This window comes from Lepus europaeus, chromosome 7 (assembly GCF_033115175.1).
Source record: "Lepus europaeus isolate LE1 chromosome 7, mLepTim1.pri, whole genome shotgun sequence".
Taxonomy (NCBI): Eukaryota; Metazoa; Chordata; class Mammalia; order Lagomorpha; family Leporidae; genus Lepus; species Lepus europaeus.
In genome coordinates this window covers 53844864-53866525 of record NC_084833.1, presented here as the reverse complement: position 1 = coordinate 53866525, position 21662 = coordinate 53844864, and the positions used below count along the sequence as shown (strand labels likewise).

The window sequence follows — 21662 nt, the reverse complement described above, 5'->3', positions numbered from 1 at the left end:
CCTCCCAGGATGTGCGTTAGCATGGAGCTGGATGAAAAACAGAGGAATTGGGACTTGAACCAGGCACTCCTATGTGGATGTGAGTGTCCCAAGCAGTGTCTTAAGCACTGCACCAAACGCCTCTCCCCAGGATCAGAGTTCTCCGTGCCATTTGGAGAGTGCTCTACAGACCTGCTCTCAGGAGCCAGTGGCCAAGGAGAAGGGTTCCACACAGGACTGGCAGATCGACAGCAAGCATAGTGAGGTTTCACTGAGCTCTTACCTTGCCCCCTCTGGTGCCAGGCATGGCGACATCAATACAAACAGCTCAGTCTGTCTCAGTGAGCAGTGGTCGAGGGCAGTGGCTCTCAGTTCTGGCTGGGCATTAGAATTCCCAAGGAACTTTCCAGAAATGGATTCCTAGGCCCTTTCCAAAGCAAGTAACCCACAATCTTGGTGGTGAGAGAGACTTTCAGATGACAGTGTGCTGAGACAGAGCTCTATATGGGAAGGGGGCCGACTTCCCAGAGGAAGGGTCACCAGAGCTGAGTGCAAAGAGGGAGAAGGTTTTGTAGGAATGTGTGTGCTGGGGTAGGGGTGGGGGTTGGTAGGGAGGAGGCTGGGAGTGGGGAATTCCACATGGAGAGGACACAGTGAGCAAGCACAGGGTGAGAAACAGTAGAAGGTGGATGGAGAGCGATGGGCAGCTCCCACAGGATGTGTGGTGGGCATGGGTTCCAATTCGAGGAGTGGGGGAAGTTAGGCTGGAGATGCAAGCAGAGGAGAGAGCCTGGACCCTCCGGATGCTTGCCAAATACTGGGCTCGGGGCTGGATTTTGCACACAGTGGAGTTACTCAATGCTTTCAAACAGGGCAGTGGTATGGGTGCTGAGAGTTTGCAGACAATAACTTTGGGTATTGGGAGAGCAGGTTTGAAGGGGATGAAACTTGAGTCAGGGAAATGGGTGGAGGCTTTGAGAGGGACACACAAGGCCTGAGTGTAGAGACGAGAGGTGGTAGCACGGAAGAGAGGATAAAAGGACCATGCTCAGTTTCAAGCTCACGTGTCTGGGCAGATGGTGGCACCATGAGCTGAGAGAGAGAGAGAGAGAGAGAGAGAGAGAGAAGCAGGACAGGAGCAGAATTTGGAGCCAAGATGTGCTCAGTTGGATCAGATTCAGTTTGAGTGGCACTGGGAACCCCCCCAGAGGAGACATCTGCTGGCAGCTGGAGATCCAAGTCTGGGAGCAAAGGCAGGAGGCAGAGCTGGAGATATTTGTCAGGAAGTCGTCGAAATAGGGTGGCAGTCGAGGCCAAGAGCAGATGAGATTACCTAGGGGACTCTGTATAATGAGAGCAGGCAGCCAAGCGTGGGCCCGGGGAGCAGGAAACACCCAGTGCAGGGAAGAGGAGCCCACTGGGACCCGGGAGCAGCAAAGAGACGAGGGCATTCGAGAGTGTGGAGGCACACAGCCACGGCAATACTGCATTTCAAGGAAAAGAGGGACTCCTGTAGGTGAAAGACTTTAAACTGCCCATCACGCCAGGCAGTGAGAAGGCTCATGCTGACTTTGACAAAAGCAGTTTTGAGTATCGGGATGTGACTTGAGAAGGGAATGGGAGGTGACGAAGTGTTGATTCTGCAGAAAGTTGATAAGTGGAAGAGGAGGGAGTTTGGACACAGAAAGGAACAGGGGAATCAAGACACAGATTTTTAGGAAACAAAATGACCCCTTCTTCTCTGCCAAAGGCTTTGTCCTGGACACAGCCAGGTCTCATCCGTCTGCCTGGTGCTCACTCCTCCACCCCCAACCCCATCACCACTGGATTTGGTTTGGATTATTCCCTCGAGGGACCATAGGCAGGCACTGGACTTCATCATTTTCCAATTACTCTTCCTCACCATTCATTGGGCAGCTGTCCATTTCAACATCTGTCAGCTGCAACGGGGGTTAGGAGAGGGCTTTGGAGGACTGAGAGAAGGGGCCAGAGTATGGACAGGACTCCAGTCTTCGGCACAGCCTGGGGATCTATGATGCTTCGCTGGTGACCTCCTGGGGAGTTTCCAAGGGTTCTTAATATTTTCATCATCAAGGACTCACAGCAGGGCTCAGCAACCCGCAGAGCATACTTTGATCCAATGCCACAGCCACAGCAGAAGCCAGAAGGCACAGAAGGCACTGTGGTTTCCCTAGAAACACTCTTACGGGCAGATGCAATCCTGGGGCTGCTTCATCAGGGTTGGCTGTGCTCTGGCTCCTTGCTCTTCCTTTCAACTGCTGAAATCTCATGGATTACAGGAGATGCAATCCAAGTCAATTCCGACTCCCCATAGCGGTAGCGGTGGGGAGCAAGGAGGTTGCCTAACAGCTCCCACCCATGGCCCAGTGTACTTTCTGAATCACTTAGCAACCACAGCCTGGTGGAGTATTAGGAGAACAGGGCCCTTGCAGGGCAACTTTAAGCAAAGATCAACCATTTCCCCATTGGAAAGAGAGCAGGGGCTTAGGACTCCCAAGGGAAGGCCGTGGCCTTGGAGGAAAGAAGGAGGTCATGTAGTGACACAAAGAATGCAACCAAACCATGAACTCCAGGCACACAGGCTGCCAAGCAGGGTGGGGCTCTGTGGCAGGTATCTGCTGGGTTCTCCCAACTCGGGGGCCCATGGTCCTTTCCTTATGACACATGGCAAGGCTGAACAAAGCTACTAGAAAAACATGGCTTTTTCTCTGGCACATCTTCAGTGTAGGCAGACAGAGGGATAGGAGGGGGAGTAGAAGGCAACAGTGAGGTTCTGTGAAGATGAGAGGCAGCCTGGACAATGCCCACAGTCTTTCCCTTCTCGGACAGGTTCCCTGTGGGAGTGTGGCCCAGCTCCATCCATAGGGCTTGAGAAGTCTTCATGGCATAAGGATCTTCCTTATTGTTCTAGTCAAAGTTCAATGGAGGTCATCAACTGAGGTTAGGGTGCATTTTGTGAACTTTCACCATTACTGGCATATTTGTATTCTAAGATCACAAAACACCTAATGTCAGAGAATATAAGGACTGGGGAGCATGAGGGAAACTTGGAGTTACCTGGTCCAATTTGCTTGTCTACAGTGAAGACAATAGGGGCCAGGGATAAGAAGTCCTCTGGCCAGCAGGCTGACCAGGCCTGGGGGTGAAGTGTGGAATGGCTCAGGCCTCACAATCAGCCCTTTTCTCTAGCATGTGGTAGGTTTTAGGGTGCAGAGTCTCTTCTACTGCAAGTCAGACAAGACTGGCTGATCCATGGGAAGAAGAGTTTAATCTTATGATTTCCCCCCACCAAACCCAATAAACCCATCCCCACAGGGACTCCCTACCTCTTGAGGGATGTTCCATGCCATGTAGACATGACTTTTGAATTCATCCATCCAGACTTCAGCCACTCTGAGGGCGTTCCTGCGGACATGGGCGGTGAGATCCTCTGTGTAGGGCTTGTGGGCTCGCTCAATGTGGGCAATCCGTGAACAGGGCAGGACCTCCACGCTCCCGCCACACTGCCACACCTGCAGAAGACACAGAGCCACTCATCAGTGCCGAGACCTGACCCTGCATCTCAAAACCAGGCCACCGGTGACTGGCCTACAAAGGCATGGAGAAAGCCAGCTGTCTTCACCTTGTCTTCCAAGACCACTGTGTATGAGGGAATGAGCTGTACCTGATTTCTACTTCTGTAGCACTGTGGTTACTGTGTCATTAATTTAATTCATGGCTTGGTTCTTATTGCTATGGCTTTAACAGAAAAGAATTAATGCCCTGCTTCCTCCGTCTATGAGCCCTACCCTGCCAAAGAAGAGATCCGAGATTTTGTGACCAAATATCTGGATTCTAATTGCCCAGAGGGAGAAGACAACGACCTATATGACTCCTGGCAGATAAGTTCATCTTCAGATAGACCCTATGGGTCTGGCCAAGGATTAGTGATGACCACAGAGAAGGGGCCAGACACCCTTCTCCTGCCCTGCATCCCAGTGGAGAGAGAGCTACAAAGAAGGGAAGGATATTAGGTTGTTCATCAACTTTGGTAAGCAGAGTATTGATCTGGAAGAAATTTGAGTTTGTAAGATAAAGAAGTGACCATGGGCCAGTGCTGTGGCGTAGCAGGTAAAGCTGCCACCTGCAGTGCCAGCATCCCATATGGGTGTCAGTTCAAGTTACAGCTGTTCCACTTCTGATCCAGCTCTCTGTTATGGCCTGGGATAGCAGTGGAAGATGACTCAAGTCCTTGGGCCCTTGCACCCATGTGGGAGACCCAGATGAAGCTCCTAGCTCCTGGCTTTGGATTGGCCCAGCTCTGGCCATTGTGGCCATCTAGGGAGTGAACCTGCACATGGAAGATCTCTCTCTCTCTACCTCTGCCTCTCTGTAACTCTGTCTTCAAATAAATAAATAAATCGTTTAAAAAAATAATAAAAAGAAGTGACCTTGCAGCACTGGTACTGTGGTGTAGCAGGTAAAGCTGCCATCTGCAGTGCTGACATCCCATATGGACATTGATTAGAGACTGGCTGTTCCATAGCTCTCTGCTATGGCCTGGGGAAGCAGTGGAAGATGGCCCTAGTGCTTGGGCTCCTACACCCACGCAGGAAACCCAGAAGAAGCTCCTGCCCCCTGGCTTTGAATTGGCCCAGCTTCGGCCATTGCAGCCATCTGGGGAGTGAACCAGAGAATAGAAGACTTCTCTCTCTCTCTGCATCTGCCTCTCTTTAACTCTACATTTCAAATAAATAAACCAATCTTTTAAAAAAAAGTGACCTTGCATTCTGTCAATGGCCAGTGTCTTGAAACTCTTGCCACAATCATCCCAGTTACTCGCAGCTTTTAATCTTGCCAAACATGCACATCCTTTTATACCTATGAGCATTTGCCCATACTGTTCCTAATTTTAGAATGCTTTATAACTCCTTCTTTAGCTAAAAAATATTCACCTCTCAAGATCTTGACCACATGCTCCTGCACTGTGGGATCTCTGTTGAATTCTCACTGCAAAATCTGTTGTTCACTGCTATGGATCCTGCATCTTGATATCACAACTTACTTGCTGGTAGATTAGCCTTACTAATTGACTGTGTGTTTCTGGAGGGAAGAAGTTGTGTTTCACTCATTTCTCATCTCTAGCACCTAACACAAGGGCAGGTACATATAAGTACTTTGTAAGTACTTGGAGAATAAAGGATTGATGCTTAACCAGTCAATCAATCAACATATAAATGGTCGGTGCTTACTGAATGTGAGGTGAATCTGGAATACCTGGACAGAGCTGTGAATGTGGCTTCTGAAGCAAAGCAATCAGGATCTGTTGGGGGACAGTACTGGCCACCTGCCAGTTATGATCCAGTTGACCATTTTGTGGACAATGTTCACATGTGTAGCACGTACCTACCAATAACAGTAAGTCTGGGTCTAAGATAAAGCAAGATTTTGACTTGGCTTAATGCCACTGTGTGTGTAGGAACAAAACGCTGTCTCCTGCACTGATCCTTATCACATCAGTTGGTTCCTACAGTCCATTGGCTGTTGGATTCAGACAGCGATGTACCAACTTATTACTTACCTAAGACTTCCCTGTATTGAGTATATAATTTATGGCCAATAGAAAGGAAATAAGGAGCCCTACTGAGCGTCTGCTATGTGCTGGGCAATGAACTGTTCACGTGGGGAGGCAGCAGAACACAGTGGCTTTGGCAAAGACTTGCAAACAGACTACTTGGGTTCAAACATTTGCTCTGCTTCGAACCAGCTATGTGGTCCTGGCAAGTCACTTCACCTCATCTCTGTGGGGGTCACGGCAGTGCCTAGCTCGTAAGGGTGCTGAAAGGATTCAAGGAAGTACACACAGAGAGCTTAAAAAATTTCCTGAGATATAAGCATGTACTCAATCCTAGCTATTTCTATATAAATTATATCATGGAATCTCCAGGCTAACCTATTAGGCAGTTGTTATTATATCCAATTCCACATAAGGAAACAGACTAAAGAATGCCCCTTGCCCAAGACTTCACTGCTGGTATTGAAGCCCAAAGGGTCTGTCTGATCTCACAAAGAAGCCCGGGGAAAAGCCAGCACTCCCCTGCCCATGGGGACCGTGTATTGACAGGCGTCACCATGTCCAGAGTTCTGAGTACCCGGCGAGGGGGGTGCTGGGGCCCAGGCTGTGCACAGCCTGTGTCATTTCCAGGAACTCCATGTTCTGGGGCTCATGCCGATTTCCAATTCACTTGGCTCAGTTGCTCAGGGAAAGCCTGTGAATTCTGTGAATAAGTTATTGACAACACAAAGAGTCACGGTTCTTTTTGCAACCAGAATGGAGGCTATTACTTGATATATTTCAACAACACAATACAGGGGGCCTGATCCATAAAAAGTTCTTATTTATTATGAGACCGGTTTCTCAAAGTGTAGCTTTACTGGTTCACCTTGCAGTGGGTGCATCCCCATCATTGTAACCCAGAGGGTGGTGGCAGGGCCTCCCGTCACACCTCTGGAGACAGAGGAAAAGGAGAGGAGTGAACCCCCTGTGTGGCTCTTGAATCCGTTCTCCTCTTCCCACCCCGGTGGCCATCTCCCTCATCCAGGCCACTGCCATCTCTCATGTGGACTCCACAGCTGCCACTTGGCTTGCACACATGTAACCACAGCCCACGCCGACCCACTCCCCCGACTCAGCCTTCAGGTGTCGGTTCATCAGCGCCACGGCACCCGCTTCCACACCATGGGGCTGTCTCCCTCCATAGGTGCTCTTCTGTCTTCCCCTAAGTCCGGCACCATTGTAATGACTTGTTTCCTCCCATCCTTCTCTCTTTCAAAATGTTCTCCCAGGGGCTGCTGCTGTGGCATAGTGGGTTGAGCAGCCGCCTGCAGCACTGGCATCCCATGTGGACACCAGTTCAAGTCCCGGCTGCTGGATTTCCGATCCAGCTCCCTGCTAATGCACCTGGGAAAGCAGCGGAGGATGGTCCAAGTGCTTTGGCTCCTGCATCCACATGGAAGATGAGAAGGAGCTCCTAACTCCTGACTTTGGATTGGCCCAGCTCTGGCCATTGCGGACATTTGAGGAGTAAACCAGCAGATGGACAACTTCTAGCTCTCCCTTTCTCTCTAAGTTTGCCTTTCAAATGAATAAAATAAATCTTAAAAAAAAAGTTTTCCTAGCTCTTCACCAAATTCTCCTTTAGACACCTGACACATGCTAAATCTGCTCAGAAGGATCATGGGTTTCCAGGAGGAGGTGTGGGGGGGATATCTGGATGGGGTATTTACTGCTTTTTAGAATTGATAATTTATTTTTAAATATTTATTTATTTCTTTATTTAAAAGGTAGAGTGATAGAGAGGGAAAGAGAAACACACACACACACATACACAGAGAGAGAGAGAGGGAGGGAGAGAGGAAGAGAGGGAGAGAGGGAGAGAGAGGATTTTCCACTTGCTGGTTCATTTCCCAAATGACTATAAAGCCAGGAGTCTGAAACTCCATCCAGGTCTCCCTTGTGGGTGCAGGGGCCCAAGTACTTGGCCATCTTCTGCTGCTTTTCAAGGAGCATTAGCAGGGGGCTGGATTGGAAGTAGAGCAGCTGGGACTCAAAGCAACACTGACACGGGATGCCAGTATCTCAAGCAGCAGCTTAACTCACTGCACCATAATGCCAGCCCCTAAATTTTTATTTATTTATTTATTTTTATTTGAAAGGCAGAAAGAGAGAGAGAGAATATCTCCCATCTACTGGTTCACTTCCCCCAAAGTATGCAACAGCCAGGACTGAGCTAAGCTGAGGACAGAACATGGAAACGCAATCCAGGTGTCCCACATGGGTGGCAGAGACCCAGCTACTTGGGCCATCACTTGCTGCCTTCCAGGGTGTGCATTAGCAAGAAGCTGAAATCAGGACACATCTGGGACTCAAAGTGGCACTTTGATATAGGATGCAGATCTCTCAACCGCTGTCCCAAATGCCCACCCCAATTGGGTTTCAAAGCACAGTTTTGGAGTCAGTGAGAAGTGGATTGATTTGACCTCTGCCCCTTGCTGCTGTGTCACGTTGGCAGGTTTCTTCCCTCCCCAGCCTCAATCCCACCCAGAGAGAGAGGGGGATGCAGTGCAGGTAAGAGTTTAACCTGGGCCTGCCTGACAGATCAGGACAGGGATGGCAGTCACAGAAGGGAAAGCACCATGGACAGCGACAGGACTCGGCAGCTAACTACGCCCCTGCCTGCTGAAGGGTGACCTTGGGTTACTCAGCCTCTTGTCTACAGAACACACACAGAGGGTTCCACCAGGGCTGTGGGATCTGGAAGCCTGTGCCACAGTGACAGTCTGAGTCTGTTATTATTTCATAATAATTATGACAAATGCTGCAATTTGACTTCTCCTATACACCCACTTGCAGGGAGTGAGAAGACTGCTGAAGACAGGCTGTCTACCAGAGTGCCTGGTTCAGCCAACAGAAAGGGGTACCCAAGGCTCCCTCCTCAGACATTGGAAGCCCTGGTTAACTCAGAGCCATCTTCAGCTGCCTCTCTTCCATGAGTAGGAGCTCCTGGTGGACAGGGGGACAGCATCTGCCTGCGTTACAGCCTTGGGTTCTTAACATTATCTGAGTTTGGAGCAGAAGGGCTGGGGTGTTAGGAGGAAGGAGGGCAGGGGAGGTGGGTAGCAAACATGTCCGGGAAATGAATACCAAGAGTGGATAACAAAGAAGGCTGGTGATGCTGATACATGTGCTGATACAACAGGCACTGGGGACACCCAGTCAGGCCTGGATCCCGGGGCTTCTCAACCGCACTGACATCTTTCCTGCCTCTGTGCCTTTGCACCTGCTACTCCATCTTCTTGGAAAAACTTTCCCCTATTTGTCACCCAGCTGAAACAGCACCTTCTTGCACCCAACCAGTCTAAAGTAGATGCCCTCTGAACATCTGAAGTGCCCTGCCCTTTTTCCTAATAGCTCTAATATTCACAATGCTTTTGTTTTGTGTATTTACTCTTTAAATGTCTGCCTCATCGTGCTGGACTATGGGCTCCATGAAAAAAAAGTATCATGTCTGCATGTTTCCCACTGCGTGTATCAGCACCTGCCACTTAGTACAGATTCAATAACTATTATTTGAATGGAGCGAATCCAGGAATCTGAGAGTCCTGAGCTCACCCTGACTATAGAGACTTGGTTTTAACTGGCTCAGCTGGATGCTCTAATAAAGGCCATAAACATAAAATGTGGGCAGATTTTACTGAACACAATGACTTCCTTCAAAACCCAAGTGGTTTTTTCAGCAAAGCTCCGACATTTGCGTGCCTACTGCTGTAACCAAAGAGAGTTATTATAGCTGCAGAGCTTAAATGAATGTAAGAAAACCCAGGAAGCCATCAAATGGGCATGGATGTTGGCAGGCAGCCTCATCTTGTGGAACCATGAACTTGCTGTAGAGAAAGTCCGCAGCCTTGCAAATGTTGGACGAGCCTACGGTGGGCTGCTGGATTTGCCCCCACATGCGACCAGGGACCTGAAGCAGATCATAAGCCACAGTCGCCCAGGGCAGAGCAAAGTTGCAGTCACCACCAGCCCTCCCAGGAGGCCCATCCTGCTACCCTGTCATGAAAGGCTAGAAACATACACCTGAAACCATAAAGAAGCACATGACTCTGAGGGACTGGAGGAGAGGGCTTGACTCCCAGCTCTGTCACGTATCAGCCTTTCACTGGACCTGTCTTTGGATGTGCATTGTCATTTTGTTGGGAAGAATACTGAGATTTTTAAAAGATAAGTTCCCAGCAGCAAAAACAGGCAAGCAGCAGTTCCTCAGGGAGGGTCAGTTCTCTTCCCTTCCCAGGATAGGGGGCCCTATGCACATAGTTGGGGTCACGTCTTGTCCCAAGCCTCGGTGTCCCCGGCAGCCAGATGAGGGACTGTCCTCAGTGATGTCTCATATCCCTTCATGTGTCACATTCTCTGAGTTGGAGTTTTGTTTTCAGGACTGCTACTGACCCCCAATATTTGAGGCACAACTGACAAACTTGAAATTGGGTTAAAACAGGGAGACACCAGACACAAGATAAGAAGATAGAATTTGATCATCTCACCTACTCAAAGACTCATGATCACTCCAGTCCACGACAGGAATAGCAAATGAGTTTACACCCCTGTGATAAATCCCTCCACTTGTCAATATCCTGCTGCAGCACTGTGCTGAGAAGGATTCTGAAGATCTCTCTGGGCTCAATGAGAAAGCTTGTTATAACTAACTATCAGTGCTGTTTACCATGGGCAGGATGTGGGGGCTGGTAGCACCTGAGCCTTACACACGATAACATCCCAAATCTTTTCCGGCTTTTACCTCCTGTGAGTTTCAGTGAGTTCTGGCTCTTGGCCATTCCCACTGCTTCTTAGCCCAGAAAGCCTCCTTCCTACTCACCACCCACCCAAAGCCAGCTTGGCCCAGTCCCTCCAGGCTTGTAGAACCATTGTACCATTCATGTATCCTGACTCCTTGGCTCATGCAGTCAATTATCTTTTTAGGTAGAGCCACCTCACCTAGTCTGGCTGTGAAATGCTGAGATGAGAGAGGAGAGCCAACACCAGGCAGGCTGTGGGAGGAAGACGAGGCAATTGTGGGGTGAGGTTGAGGCTGGGCGAGAGTTGGTAGAGGACCAAAAAGTGGTCATCAGCTCAGAGATGTGAGCAAACACAGATACGGAACAGGGCCTAGCAGGGCACTCAATCCCAGGGGGTCCTTGCCCTTCAATTTTGCACCATAGGCAACTCACTCATGTTACCCTAGTCCTGACCCTGCATGGGAATGAGAAGGGACACAGCAAGGTCGAACCTGGACAGGGCTAACGCAAGTCAGGGGCCATCAGCAAGCCAGAGAGGGTCAAAGGAGTGGGGCAGAGACAACATGAACATGGAGACAGCCTCCTCCAAAACACAGATCAATCCCACACTTGCAACCCTTAGCCTCCAGGTGAAGGTCCCGTGTGACTGCCAAGTCCTCATTCCCTGCAGCGTCATCTCTCACCCTGCACACTGGGGTCCTCAGCTCTTAAAGCAGACCAGGTTCTTGGGTTTCTGTCCCCCACCCACAGCCACTCCCTTCCCTGGAATTTCTGCTCGCCCACCAGACATGCACTCCTGTGCTTTCCCAATTCTACTCTCCTTGGCTGCCTCTGCCATGCATTCCTGTATCACCTGTGCTTCCACTTCCACAGTTTGTGCGATGACCGTGTGTGTGTGCCCACGCACGTGTGAGGGAAATGCTGTGTAGTTTAAAGACACAATGCAAACACCAACTATTCACCTACCATTCCACTCAGAATCAGAGCTCTGGCCATCTCCAGGAAACCTACGTTCCCTTTAACACCCAAAGGTATTCCATTGACCTGAATTTTGTGAATGACTTCCAAGCCACCAACCTGAAGTCCCCATTGTTTAGTCTGACCTAAATAGAACCATGCTGCCTGCTTCCTGAAATCGTTTCTTTCTCGCTACAGCATTCCATTGCACAGACACACAGCAGTGTATGTCTGCATTCCAGTATCACGAATGGTGCTCCTTGGCACGTTCTCCTGGGGCCCAAGTGTGGCCATTGCTCCATGAAGTTACCACACAGTAAAATATTTGGAGCATAGGGTTAGACACATATTCAACTTCCCCTTGCAAAGTGAAACTCTTCTAAACTGCGTATCACAAGTTACACTCCCAGCAGTACCGATGAGACACACATGGATTTACTTCCTCATCAACATCTGACAGTGTCCAACTTATTAATGCATGCCCATCTGACGGTCAGCAAATGCTCTCTCACCACAGTTTAATCTGCAATCTCCTCTGGGTACCACTGGGATGGAGCTTGGCTCCTGTCTGGGGACCCTCGAGAGCACACACAGAAAGCTCTGATGCCTAACTTGCCCTCAGTAAGGAACCTCCAGCAGAGACTCAGGGCCTGGCACAGGACAGGGGCTCAGTACATGTTTATTGCATGGAAGACACATCAAGAGTTGGGCCTCCACGCACCTGGCATGGTTCTCTCCCAGGCACCAAAGGGCAGATAGAGTCATTTGTAAATGTAAGGAAACATGTTTAAAATTTGATGACGCTTGTTCTTCCATTAGCCCTCAGTAGGAAAACACCCCACTAGGGGGCTGGCGTTCTGGCACAGTGGGTGAAGCAGCCACTTGCAGCGCCGGCATCCCATACGAGCACCAGTTCTAGTTCTGGCTGCTCCACTTCCGATCCAGCTCCCTGTTATTGGCCTGGGAAAAACAGTGGGAGATGGCCCAAGTGTTTGGGTCCCTGCCCATAATGTAGAAGACCCAGGTGAAGCTCCTGGTTCCTGGTTTCAGCTTGGATCAGCCCTGGCCACTGTGGCCACTTGGAGAGGGAACCAGTGGATGGAAGATCTCTCTGCCTCTCTCTATATATAAAATTCTTGACTTTTAAATAAATAAATAAATCTTTTTAAAAAATGTGCCCTGGAGCTACAGTCTCCCAAGCCCTCTTCTTGCAATGAACATTTCTGCTGAGTCCTCTGGACAGAATTCCTCCTTGGAAAAAATGATGCTTTTTCTTGCAAGGTGTCCCTGAAGGCATCTGTACATCTGGGTCCCAGGAAACAACTGATGCAGTTCCATTGTCTGAACGGGACCCTGCACAACCATCAGAGAGCGGCAGGAGGAGTCCTCTGGCACAATCCCAGAGGCAGAGCAGCAGGCCTGGAATGGCTGGAGGCTTTGCAAGAAGGAAAATGCAAAAGGGACTTGATATTTCCTGAAACAGCTGCTTTCCCACAGGAAACTCGGGGACAAGTCAGAGGGCTGGCATCAAAGGCACCCCCTCAGCAAACTGGCCCATCACGTAGAGGGGAGCCAGCTTTCCTGGCTCCAAAGCCCTGACTCTAAAGACGGGGCCATAGGAGTTCAGGGAAGGAAATCCCAGGAGGAAACACATGGTCACTGAGATGACAAGATGCCTCTGGTGGTTCTGACCAGAGGGACCTCATTCATGGTTTCCTTGATCTCATACTGGAAAAGGAAGAAGTCAGACCGGGACACCCTCGGGTAGGGGAAACTGAGACAGGAGTAGGGGGTCTCCAACAGGGTGGCAGGGAGTCCTCTGCTCACCACCATTGCCTCTACGTCTCCCAGCCCCCATACAGAAAGGAGGGACCGTGTGAGCAGCTCAGATCAGTGAGATGGGAGAGGAAATGACACCTGCCACTTTCCGGACAAGTGTCTACGTGTTCGGCCGCTCTGCACTTACGCTGGAAGTTTAAGCCAGGGTGACCTTGAAGTTCAAAGATGGTGCACCCGCAAGAGAAGCAACTTGAGACCCTAAATTCATCCATTGGAAAAGAGCTGCCCGGGAGAGCCTCCCCCGCTTTGGGGGACTGTGGTGGGAACACAGAATGAACCATGCTGAGTGAGGCCTCAGGTTTGAGGGGTGCCCTTGCAGGCTGCGATGCTGCCAGTGTGTAAAGGGGCAAGGTGACCAGGAGGCTCGGGCCCTGCAGGCAGCAGGAACATGGAGCCATTGAGCGTATGCTAAGTGGCAGCTTCCCAATTCCCTGAGTCATTCAGAGCAGGAACCCACCAGAGCCTGAGGACAGGGACCCAGTGGCGAGGGAGGAAGCCAGAAGGAGCAAGCAAACTATTAGGAGGCATGCCAAACCAGCTGCTGGTGGGAGTCTGCTTCAGAGTCAGAACCGAGGGAGAAGCTGGCCGGGCTGGAAGAGGAAATGGCTGGGGCCTCTGAGCTCACACACAGCCTGGGGTTCCTCGGAAAGTCGCAGACAGCAGGCCCGTGGCAGCTCCACGGATACGGGAGTGAACCAGCTGTAGAGGTCGCAGCTGCGCCTGTACCTCCGGCTCTGCTCAGGGCACACAGAAGTTAGAGGGCAATGGCTGTCACGGCTCACCCCAGGAGACCAGGAAGGCGGACGGGTCCAAGTGCAGGCATTTCTAGGGATCTACAACTCTGTGGAAGCCCCAGCTCAAGAGACAGAAGTGCCGGCCACGTTCTCCATCTCGCGTTCTCAACGCTCATTGCCTCTTGGCTTCGCACTAAGGTCTCTGACTCCCACTGCCGTCAGAGGTGCTGCCAGAGGATGAGAACTAGTTTGAATGTCAATGGGATGTGGGGAGCAATTTTCTGACACCCAAGTGAACCCCTTCTCATCCTGAACGTGAGTCATTTTTCTCAGGTAGCTGGGGCCATGCATTTACTCCCTGTGTTCGGAGTGAAGTCCCTCCCCGTGCTGTGCTTTCTCCTCGCGCCCTACCCAGCTGTTACTCAAAGCGGGTCTCCTGGACTATGTTTAATTTGTACTTTGCTATATGAAGATCACTTACTCATTTAAAGTGTTTCCGTTTTTACGTCTTTAATCAGTGGCTGTTTCTTTCCGCTCTTGCTGAAACTTAATCTAATCAGAAACGAATCCCACACATACAAATGGCTTGCTAGCAAGTCCCAATCAAATGCAAATGGTATATCTATACCAGATGTCCCCCCAAAAGTGGCCTAAAGGATGATTCTTGGAGCCAGTGTCCAAAGAATATTGCCATGATTCGCTGGGGTGGTAGGGGTCCGTTTCTGAAATCTAGGGCAACCAAAAATCACCTGCTCAGCGGGGGCTGTCAGATGCCAGGTGACCGACATGTCACTGAGACAAGAGTAGGTGGAAGGCAGTGTGGCAGAGTCTGGAGCAGGTGTCAGGGGAAGCCATGTGTCTGGTCCACACATCACTCCCACGCTCAGCTCAGAGGGACCCTCGAGGTTCTCATTCAGATGATAAAAATGAAGCTGACACGCTGAACATTCTCTCACTCAGAAATGACATTTGTTCTACAGAGCTTGCCTCTGACTCGATTTAAATGCAGATTATGAAAGCTGCTGTCTGGATCTTCTCTTAAAGAGACCTGCCCTTTGCATACATATCAAAACGAATTGTCAGCTTGCACACCATCACCGCTGTCACCTCAGAAAAGCACCTACATCAAACTTGCATTAAAAATGGAGTTTACAAAAGAGATCAGCAATGCCACAGAGCACAGCTGGAGGGGGCCTGGTGGATCAACCCCAGTGTTTCCCAGGGAAGCAAACGGAGGGCCCAGATCCCTCTAGATCCCACAGGCAGGGCAGGAAGTGGACCCGAGAGCCTGCCTCTTGAGAGAAGGGAGGTCACTGTGGCTGACAGCACAGGCTCTGGGTCCAACCTTCCACATTTCCTACATTTCCCGTTTGCTGGATCGGTGACTTTAGGAAATGAATTTGATTTTCTAAGATTCATTTTGGAGACAAAAATGATAATTTCCAAAAACAGTTGTGACCCATGCTGAGGCTTTATTTCAACTCCTGGGCCGTGTTCAGAGCCCACTAAGTATTGGCTATAATGATGACCACTGCAAGATTCCACTGATTAAAAGATTTACTGTCACTATCCCCATGCTGAGGGCGGGAGGAAAGAGCACGTTCCTGCCAGGGGAGATTTATAGATCCGACTGCCTACTGGCTCCTCGCTTGCCTGTCTCTCAGGCATCTCAGCTTATCTTGTCCAAAACTAAGTTCTTGATTTCCTTCCCCGCCTCCCCGCCTGTCCCTACGCCTTCCCCTCACTCAGCCAAGACTGAAACCTGTAATCCGTGTGTAATTACATCCTCGTCCTCTCCCTCCGCAGCCAATGCGTCAGCAAATGCAGTCAGTCTACCTCCTGGGGTTTACTCAGTTCTCTTCATCTGCACCACCAGCATCCTGGTCCAACTCACCAAGCCTGTGTGTGGATACCTCCATCCAGAGCCTCCTAAGAGGCTCTTTGCTTCAACCCTGTCGCCCTCCCATCCAGTTTTTAAAATTGTACATCAGATCAGGTCCCTTCTCTGTTCCAATTCAACCCAAGACTTAGTTACTGAGCACTTTACTATGTGCTGGGTCCTGTTGCAGGTTATGGGAATTTTGTCACTTAAATAAAACATACAACATCCATTACCTTCTTGTACTTTTTTTCCCCCAGGATAGCACTTTCCATGGACTAAATTGTCCCCCCTCCCCATTCATATGTGAAGCTCTAACTCCCCATGTGACTGCACTGGAAAGAGGGCCTCTAAAGAGGTGATTTAAGTTAAACGAGGTTGTAAAGCCGAGCCCGGATTTGATAGAATTGGTGCCATTGTAAGAGGAAGAAACACCAGGTATGTCTCTCTACCACATGAGGACATGGTGAGAAGGCAGCCATCTGCAAGCCAGAAAGAGAGCTCTCACCAGTTGCCATCATGCTGGCACCCTGATCCAGACTTCCAGCTTCGAGAAGAGTGAGAAAGTGAATTTCTGTTGGTTGAACCATCCAGCCTGTGAATATTTTGTTATGGCAGCCTGAGTTGACTAACACAGCACTTACAGCAAGTTGCAACTATCCATCTGCTGTTTGTTCCCTGTTTCCAACTGTCTGCTCCATCAGGCCACTGAGTCTGAAAGGAAGAGGCCACATTTACTTTGCAGACATTGCACACCAAGTGTCAAGCACAGTACCTCTCATATGGAAGACACCCAGCAGATAATGTCAATGGAGGGGCCACCACGGTGGCATAGTAGGTTAAGCCTCTGCCTGCAGAGCAGGAATTCCATATGGGCACTGGTTCGTGTCCCGGCTGCTCCTCTTCCCATCCAGCTCCTTGCTGATAGCCTGCGAAAGCAGAGGAAGATGGCCCAAGTGCTTGGGCTCTTGCACTCATGTGGGAGACCAGGAAGAAGCTCGTGGCTCCTGGCTTTGCATTGGCCTAGGTCACACTGTTGTGTCCATTTGGGGAGTGAGCCAGTGGATGGAAGACCTTTCTGTCTCTCCCCCTCTCTCTTTGTAACTCTGTCTTACAAATAAATAATCTTTAAAAATATAGTGTCAATAGAAGGAGCTGCAAACAAAGCACATATCAAATGGTAAGTGGAATGACCAGAGACATTGGTTTGCCTGGTACAACACTGGTTCATACCTGTGGTTGCAGTGTTATTTTTAGTGGTATCCTGTTTCACTCAAAAGTGTCTAGTTTGGACAAAAAATTATTGTTTTATGTATTTATTATTTCTCTATGCCAAATTTATAAGGCACAGCTTGATTGCAGAAATAGTAAAATCCCAAAGAAGTGTCTGTCTTGATGTCCTACTAATCTTTCCCCTCCGCACACCCTGCTTTCCAGTGCAGAGAAGATCATGCCAGTCACCGGGCCCCTCGTTGCTGCACTGGAAGCGGGTGTAAGGGATAAAGCAGAGCACACCCCCATCCAGTGCCCCACCGCCTGCTCCCCGGGCACTGCACCAAGCAAGGAAGGAGACCAGGCCCCTGAGCTTGGACCTCGCCGAACTGGACAGGCACAGAGAGAGACAGTCCCTAATGGAGTAAAGGATATCCCTCTGGGTAGTTTATACCCAGATTTAACTCCTTACTTGTGGGACTGATCTTACACACACATGGGAAAGCCTTGCTTTATGGTAAGACATGTGTAGGAGCGATTTCTATAAATCGGCACTCACAAACACTGAGAACAAATTTACTCTTCAGTGTCCACCCTCCTTGCATCGCTTAAAAGCAAGAGCATTCGGAACAGGAGTCCATGTCTGCATCCTTCTGCAGCTGCAGGCTCACGAAGATCAGACGGCGCCAATGGTAAACCACAGCAGTGCCCGCTCGAGGAGGAGGAGGAGGGAGAGGAGGGGAGGAAAAGAAGCCAGGGACGGATGGATTCTGGCCTTGTTTGGTGGCTCCCTCCCGAAAAATCAGACTACCATGTAATGGTGGCAAGAAAGCTACCTTCTAGTGTCTGATACAAACCCACAGGCTGACTCAGCTAAAGAGAAATAGGAAGTTGAAACAGAAAGGAGAGGGCGTGAATGACTCCTGGGGGCTGCTGGCTCCCAAGGTTTTTGGCTTTGGCTTTGGCTTTTTGCCCCCGAATCAGGAGATGAACCACTGCTACATTACTATTACCGAACGCACAGTCTATAACCCAAGCTCGGTAACTGTCCCAGCAACGGCCTTTCCAGCTGTTCCCCGCTCAGTCCAACTTCATAGGAAGGTAAGAATTTCCTTGAGATTGACTCTAACCCTATTCTCAGGTGGTACAACCCTGGTGCACCGATCAGTCTGCTCTAGAGCTCCTTCGGTGAACACAATCTATCACATCCAAGTGCGAGCAGGGCCTCCTTGAGTGACATGTGCTCCCCCTCTCCTGCTCCTCCCCACTCCTCGCTAACAGCGGCCTTATGTCCTATTTTAATTGCTTTGATCTTTAGGGATTAATTTTGCACTTATCTTCACTAACTGTAAAACTTTTACAACGTACTGTTAAACCGCGTCTGTTCAGCTGCTGGTTTGTAATTGCGGAGTGACCCCATGGCTGGTGAGTGAGGGGGGAATGTGCTCTGTGGTCAAGAAAGCTTTGTTTGGTGCTTTGCAATGCCTTCTCAGAGCTGCTGGGCATGGCAGAACTGCTTCTGGGCTGGCTGCTTGGGGCGCCAAGATGCCCTTATGCAGGGAGGTCACAGCCAGGGAACACCCTGAATCCAGAGGCTTTGGCCTCCTAGAGACCTCGCTGCTCAGACCTCAGAGGCCCTGGGAATTTCAGGCCCCACAGGTCCCAAGAGGCCAGAGCTAAGGGCACACATTCCAGGACCACAGGGCTATCCAGGGGGTATGGCTGGCCACCCAGGAGGAAACAAGATTTGAACCACTCTCTCAAGGTAAGTCTGTGCTCTCCCAGGGCTCTGGCACGTGGCCTCCACCTACAAGCAGGCACTAGATCATCTGCCTTCAAGGAATCCCTCCTCCCTTCCTGGTCAAAGAAAATCCCAAATCTCCCCACCTCCTATCACTCTCCATCCGCTCCCTCCTTAACCCTGGGAAATCTGCAACTGTCCCCTCCTAGGGCTTCACATCAGGTGCCCCTCCGCACTTGCAGTCCCATCACAGGCAGACCCCACCCCTTGTCCCTGTGGGGTCTGCGTTAGTCACTCAGTTCCTCTAAGCCTCAGGGCTGGGATTGCGATTCCCATCCCAGTGATTCTTCTTAGGAGGAGCAAGTGCCACACAGCATGAAACTCGTGGGAATATAAGCTCTCTGAGGGCAGACCCAAGTTACCCTACCCATCACTGCAAACCCAGCACTTGGCACAGTGTCTAGAATAGTAGATGCTTCATAGATAGTTATTAAATAAATATACCAAGCACAAAATATACATGGTCGATAAATTATAGATATTATCATTAGTATTCATGTTGGCTGGGTTTTTGCCTTCCACTGACATCTGTGATTTTCTGCCCACCCAGTTCCTACCTTCCCAGCTGATTCACTGTACAACTGTGGGCACCACCCTGCCCCACCCCCACCTCCTATGCCCAAGCTCAGTTCTCCAATCTTTTCTCCTTTTAGTCCAAACTTCTATGCATACTGGGTTCTTCCCCTTATCTTCAATGGACACACAGAAGGCATCTGATTCCATTATCCCACCTCCAGGCTTTCTTTTTCATCTTTATTATCTATTTATGTACTTCTGGCTTCCTGTTGAAGTCAGGATCAGGATATTACCTTTCTCATCAACTTAATGCCAGGTGCATGTCACTTGCAGTGTGACAAATATTCACTGTATAAATGAATGCTATTTCTATTATCAAAGTTTTCCAGGAGGGGCAGACATTAGGGCAGCAGTAAAGTGTTTGGCTTGGGATACCCACAGCCTGTACTGGAGTGCCTGGACTTGAGTCCTGGCTCCATTTCCAATCCAGCTTCCTAACACACGCTCTTGGAAGTACCAGGTGATGGCTCAACTACTTGAGTCCCTGCCACTCACGTGGGACAACCAAATGGAGTTTCAAGCTCTTGGATTTATCCTGCTCAGTCCCAGCTGTTGTGGGAATGTGGGACTACACCAGCGGATTGAATATCTCTACCTCTCTCTACATGCCACCCCCTTTCAAATGAATAAAAATAAATACAATTTTTAAAAAATCATTAGGGAAAGCTAGGTATTAGCCTCCAACTGCCACTGAAATGCAGTGCACGGCTAAGGGAACATGGGGACAGAGTGTTAGCTGAAGCTTTGTGTCACTTGGGAAGTACAAAGGCCCACACGCTTGAAGTCTGTGTTTGGTGTTGTTTTAAATTTATGACCTCAGAAGACCACACAGATTAACACTTATTCCACTGAACAGCTCTCAGCTTTCTGTACGCTTCTCACCATCATCTCAGCTGAAGGACAATGCCAAAGAGATTCCAATTTGCAACCAAATGATAGAAGGCAGCAGCAGGGCTCGTGGCCACCACTCAGCCCACACACCCACACACATACGCACACACCCTGGGATGTGTTATTCCAAGATCTCAGGTTATTCTAAGCTCCAGCTCCAGCTGGTGTGGGCCAACTGTAACATTTAGAAGCCACTGAGACTTCAATCCAATTTAAGGTGTTGAATTTTCTGTCTCCGGGGCTGGGAAGCCAAGAGAATCTGCTTGCAGCTTTTCCGTGAGTCGTTGCATCTGTGGGTGTTCTGAGATCTTTTCTGCTGGGAGGGAATGCCGGCCCCCACATCCCTTCTTTCTCCGGCTGTGCGGTGGCTAAGGCCTGGTTGAAACTGTGGCATCCAGTGTTTTTAATGAACTTCCCTGTGGCCAGTTAACAACGGCTGTGTCACTGGCAGTGAGTGAAGATGACTCAGGCCTCCAAGTCCCGGGCCTTGGGGGACAGCCATCCCTTGGGGGTCAGTCCATTATGTGCACACACTGACCCGCCTGCCTGGACTTCTTGCACTGGCAATCTCAACAAAGCCTCCAGGCCCTTGACCTTATGGGTCTTTTCTTAAAATCTCAAATAATGGTGACACCCATTCTAGGCAGTTGCGAGGGACCCTCTTGGCCTTCTCCTCCTCCTCTCTGTCTCTGGTTCTCTGGCCCTACATATCTGACTTTCTCCACTCCGGCTGCTCTCTGTCAGCAACTCCTTAATCGATCTCCTGACTCTGCATTCAGGCTTTTGGCTCAGTTCTTTTAAAGAAATATTTATTTGCCTGAAAGGCAGAGAGAGAAAGAAAGACAGAGAGAGATCTTTCACCCTCTGGTTCACTCTCCAAATGACCACAAAGGCTAGGGCTGGGCTAGGCTGACATCAGGAGCCTGAAACTCAGTGCAGGTCCCCAACATGGGTGGTAGGGACCCAAGGCTTAGACCATCATGTGCTGCCTCCCAGGGTGTGCACCATTAGGAAGCTGGATCGGCAGTAGAGGAGCTGGGACTCACACCAAGCGCTTCAATATCCCAGGCAGTAACTTAATGGCTGTGCCAAACGCCCATCCTTTGGCTCTGCTCTTCACCCAGTGACCCCTCTCCAGTTGCCAAGTCCCCATGACCTCTGATCAAGACAGTGTGGTGGGCTGTCTGATCAGGACCCCAGCCCTCATGTGGATTTGGACTGAACCATCATGCACTGAATTGGGACTGAGTACTTCCCAAACGATGCTGGCCCCACCCAGCTCCTGAAGTCAAATGACGGAGTGAGCCTTGAAACCCGTGGGGCTGGTTCTATCTTGAGTGATCATAGGTACAAGTTATTTAAACCACTTTCCTCCAGCTTCCTAAATTACAAAACTGAGGGTAAAACAGAGACCTCAGAAGGCTCGTTTGAAAATTAA

At 49.9% G+C, this 21662-nt stretch overlaps 1 protein-coding gene across 1 annotated transcript in view; it reads right to left on the bottom strand.

Moving 5' to 3' along the window:
• Positions 1 to 21662, bottom strand: part of GALNT18 (polypeptide N-acetylgalactosaminyltransferase 18) — a 337202-nt gene that overhangs the window by 58718 nt on the left and 256822 nt on the right. Inside the window, exon 7 of the mRNA XM_062198112.1 lies at positions 3327 to 3512. Within this exon, the coding sequence (XP_062054096.1) occupies positions 3327 to 3512 (186 nt within the window). The remainder of the gene's footprint in view (positions 1 to 3326; positions 3513 to 21662) is intronic.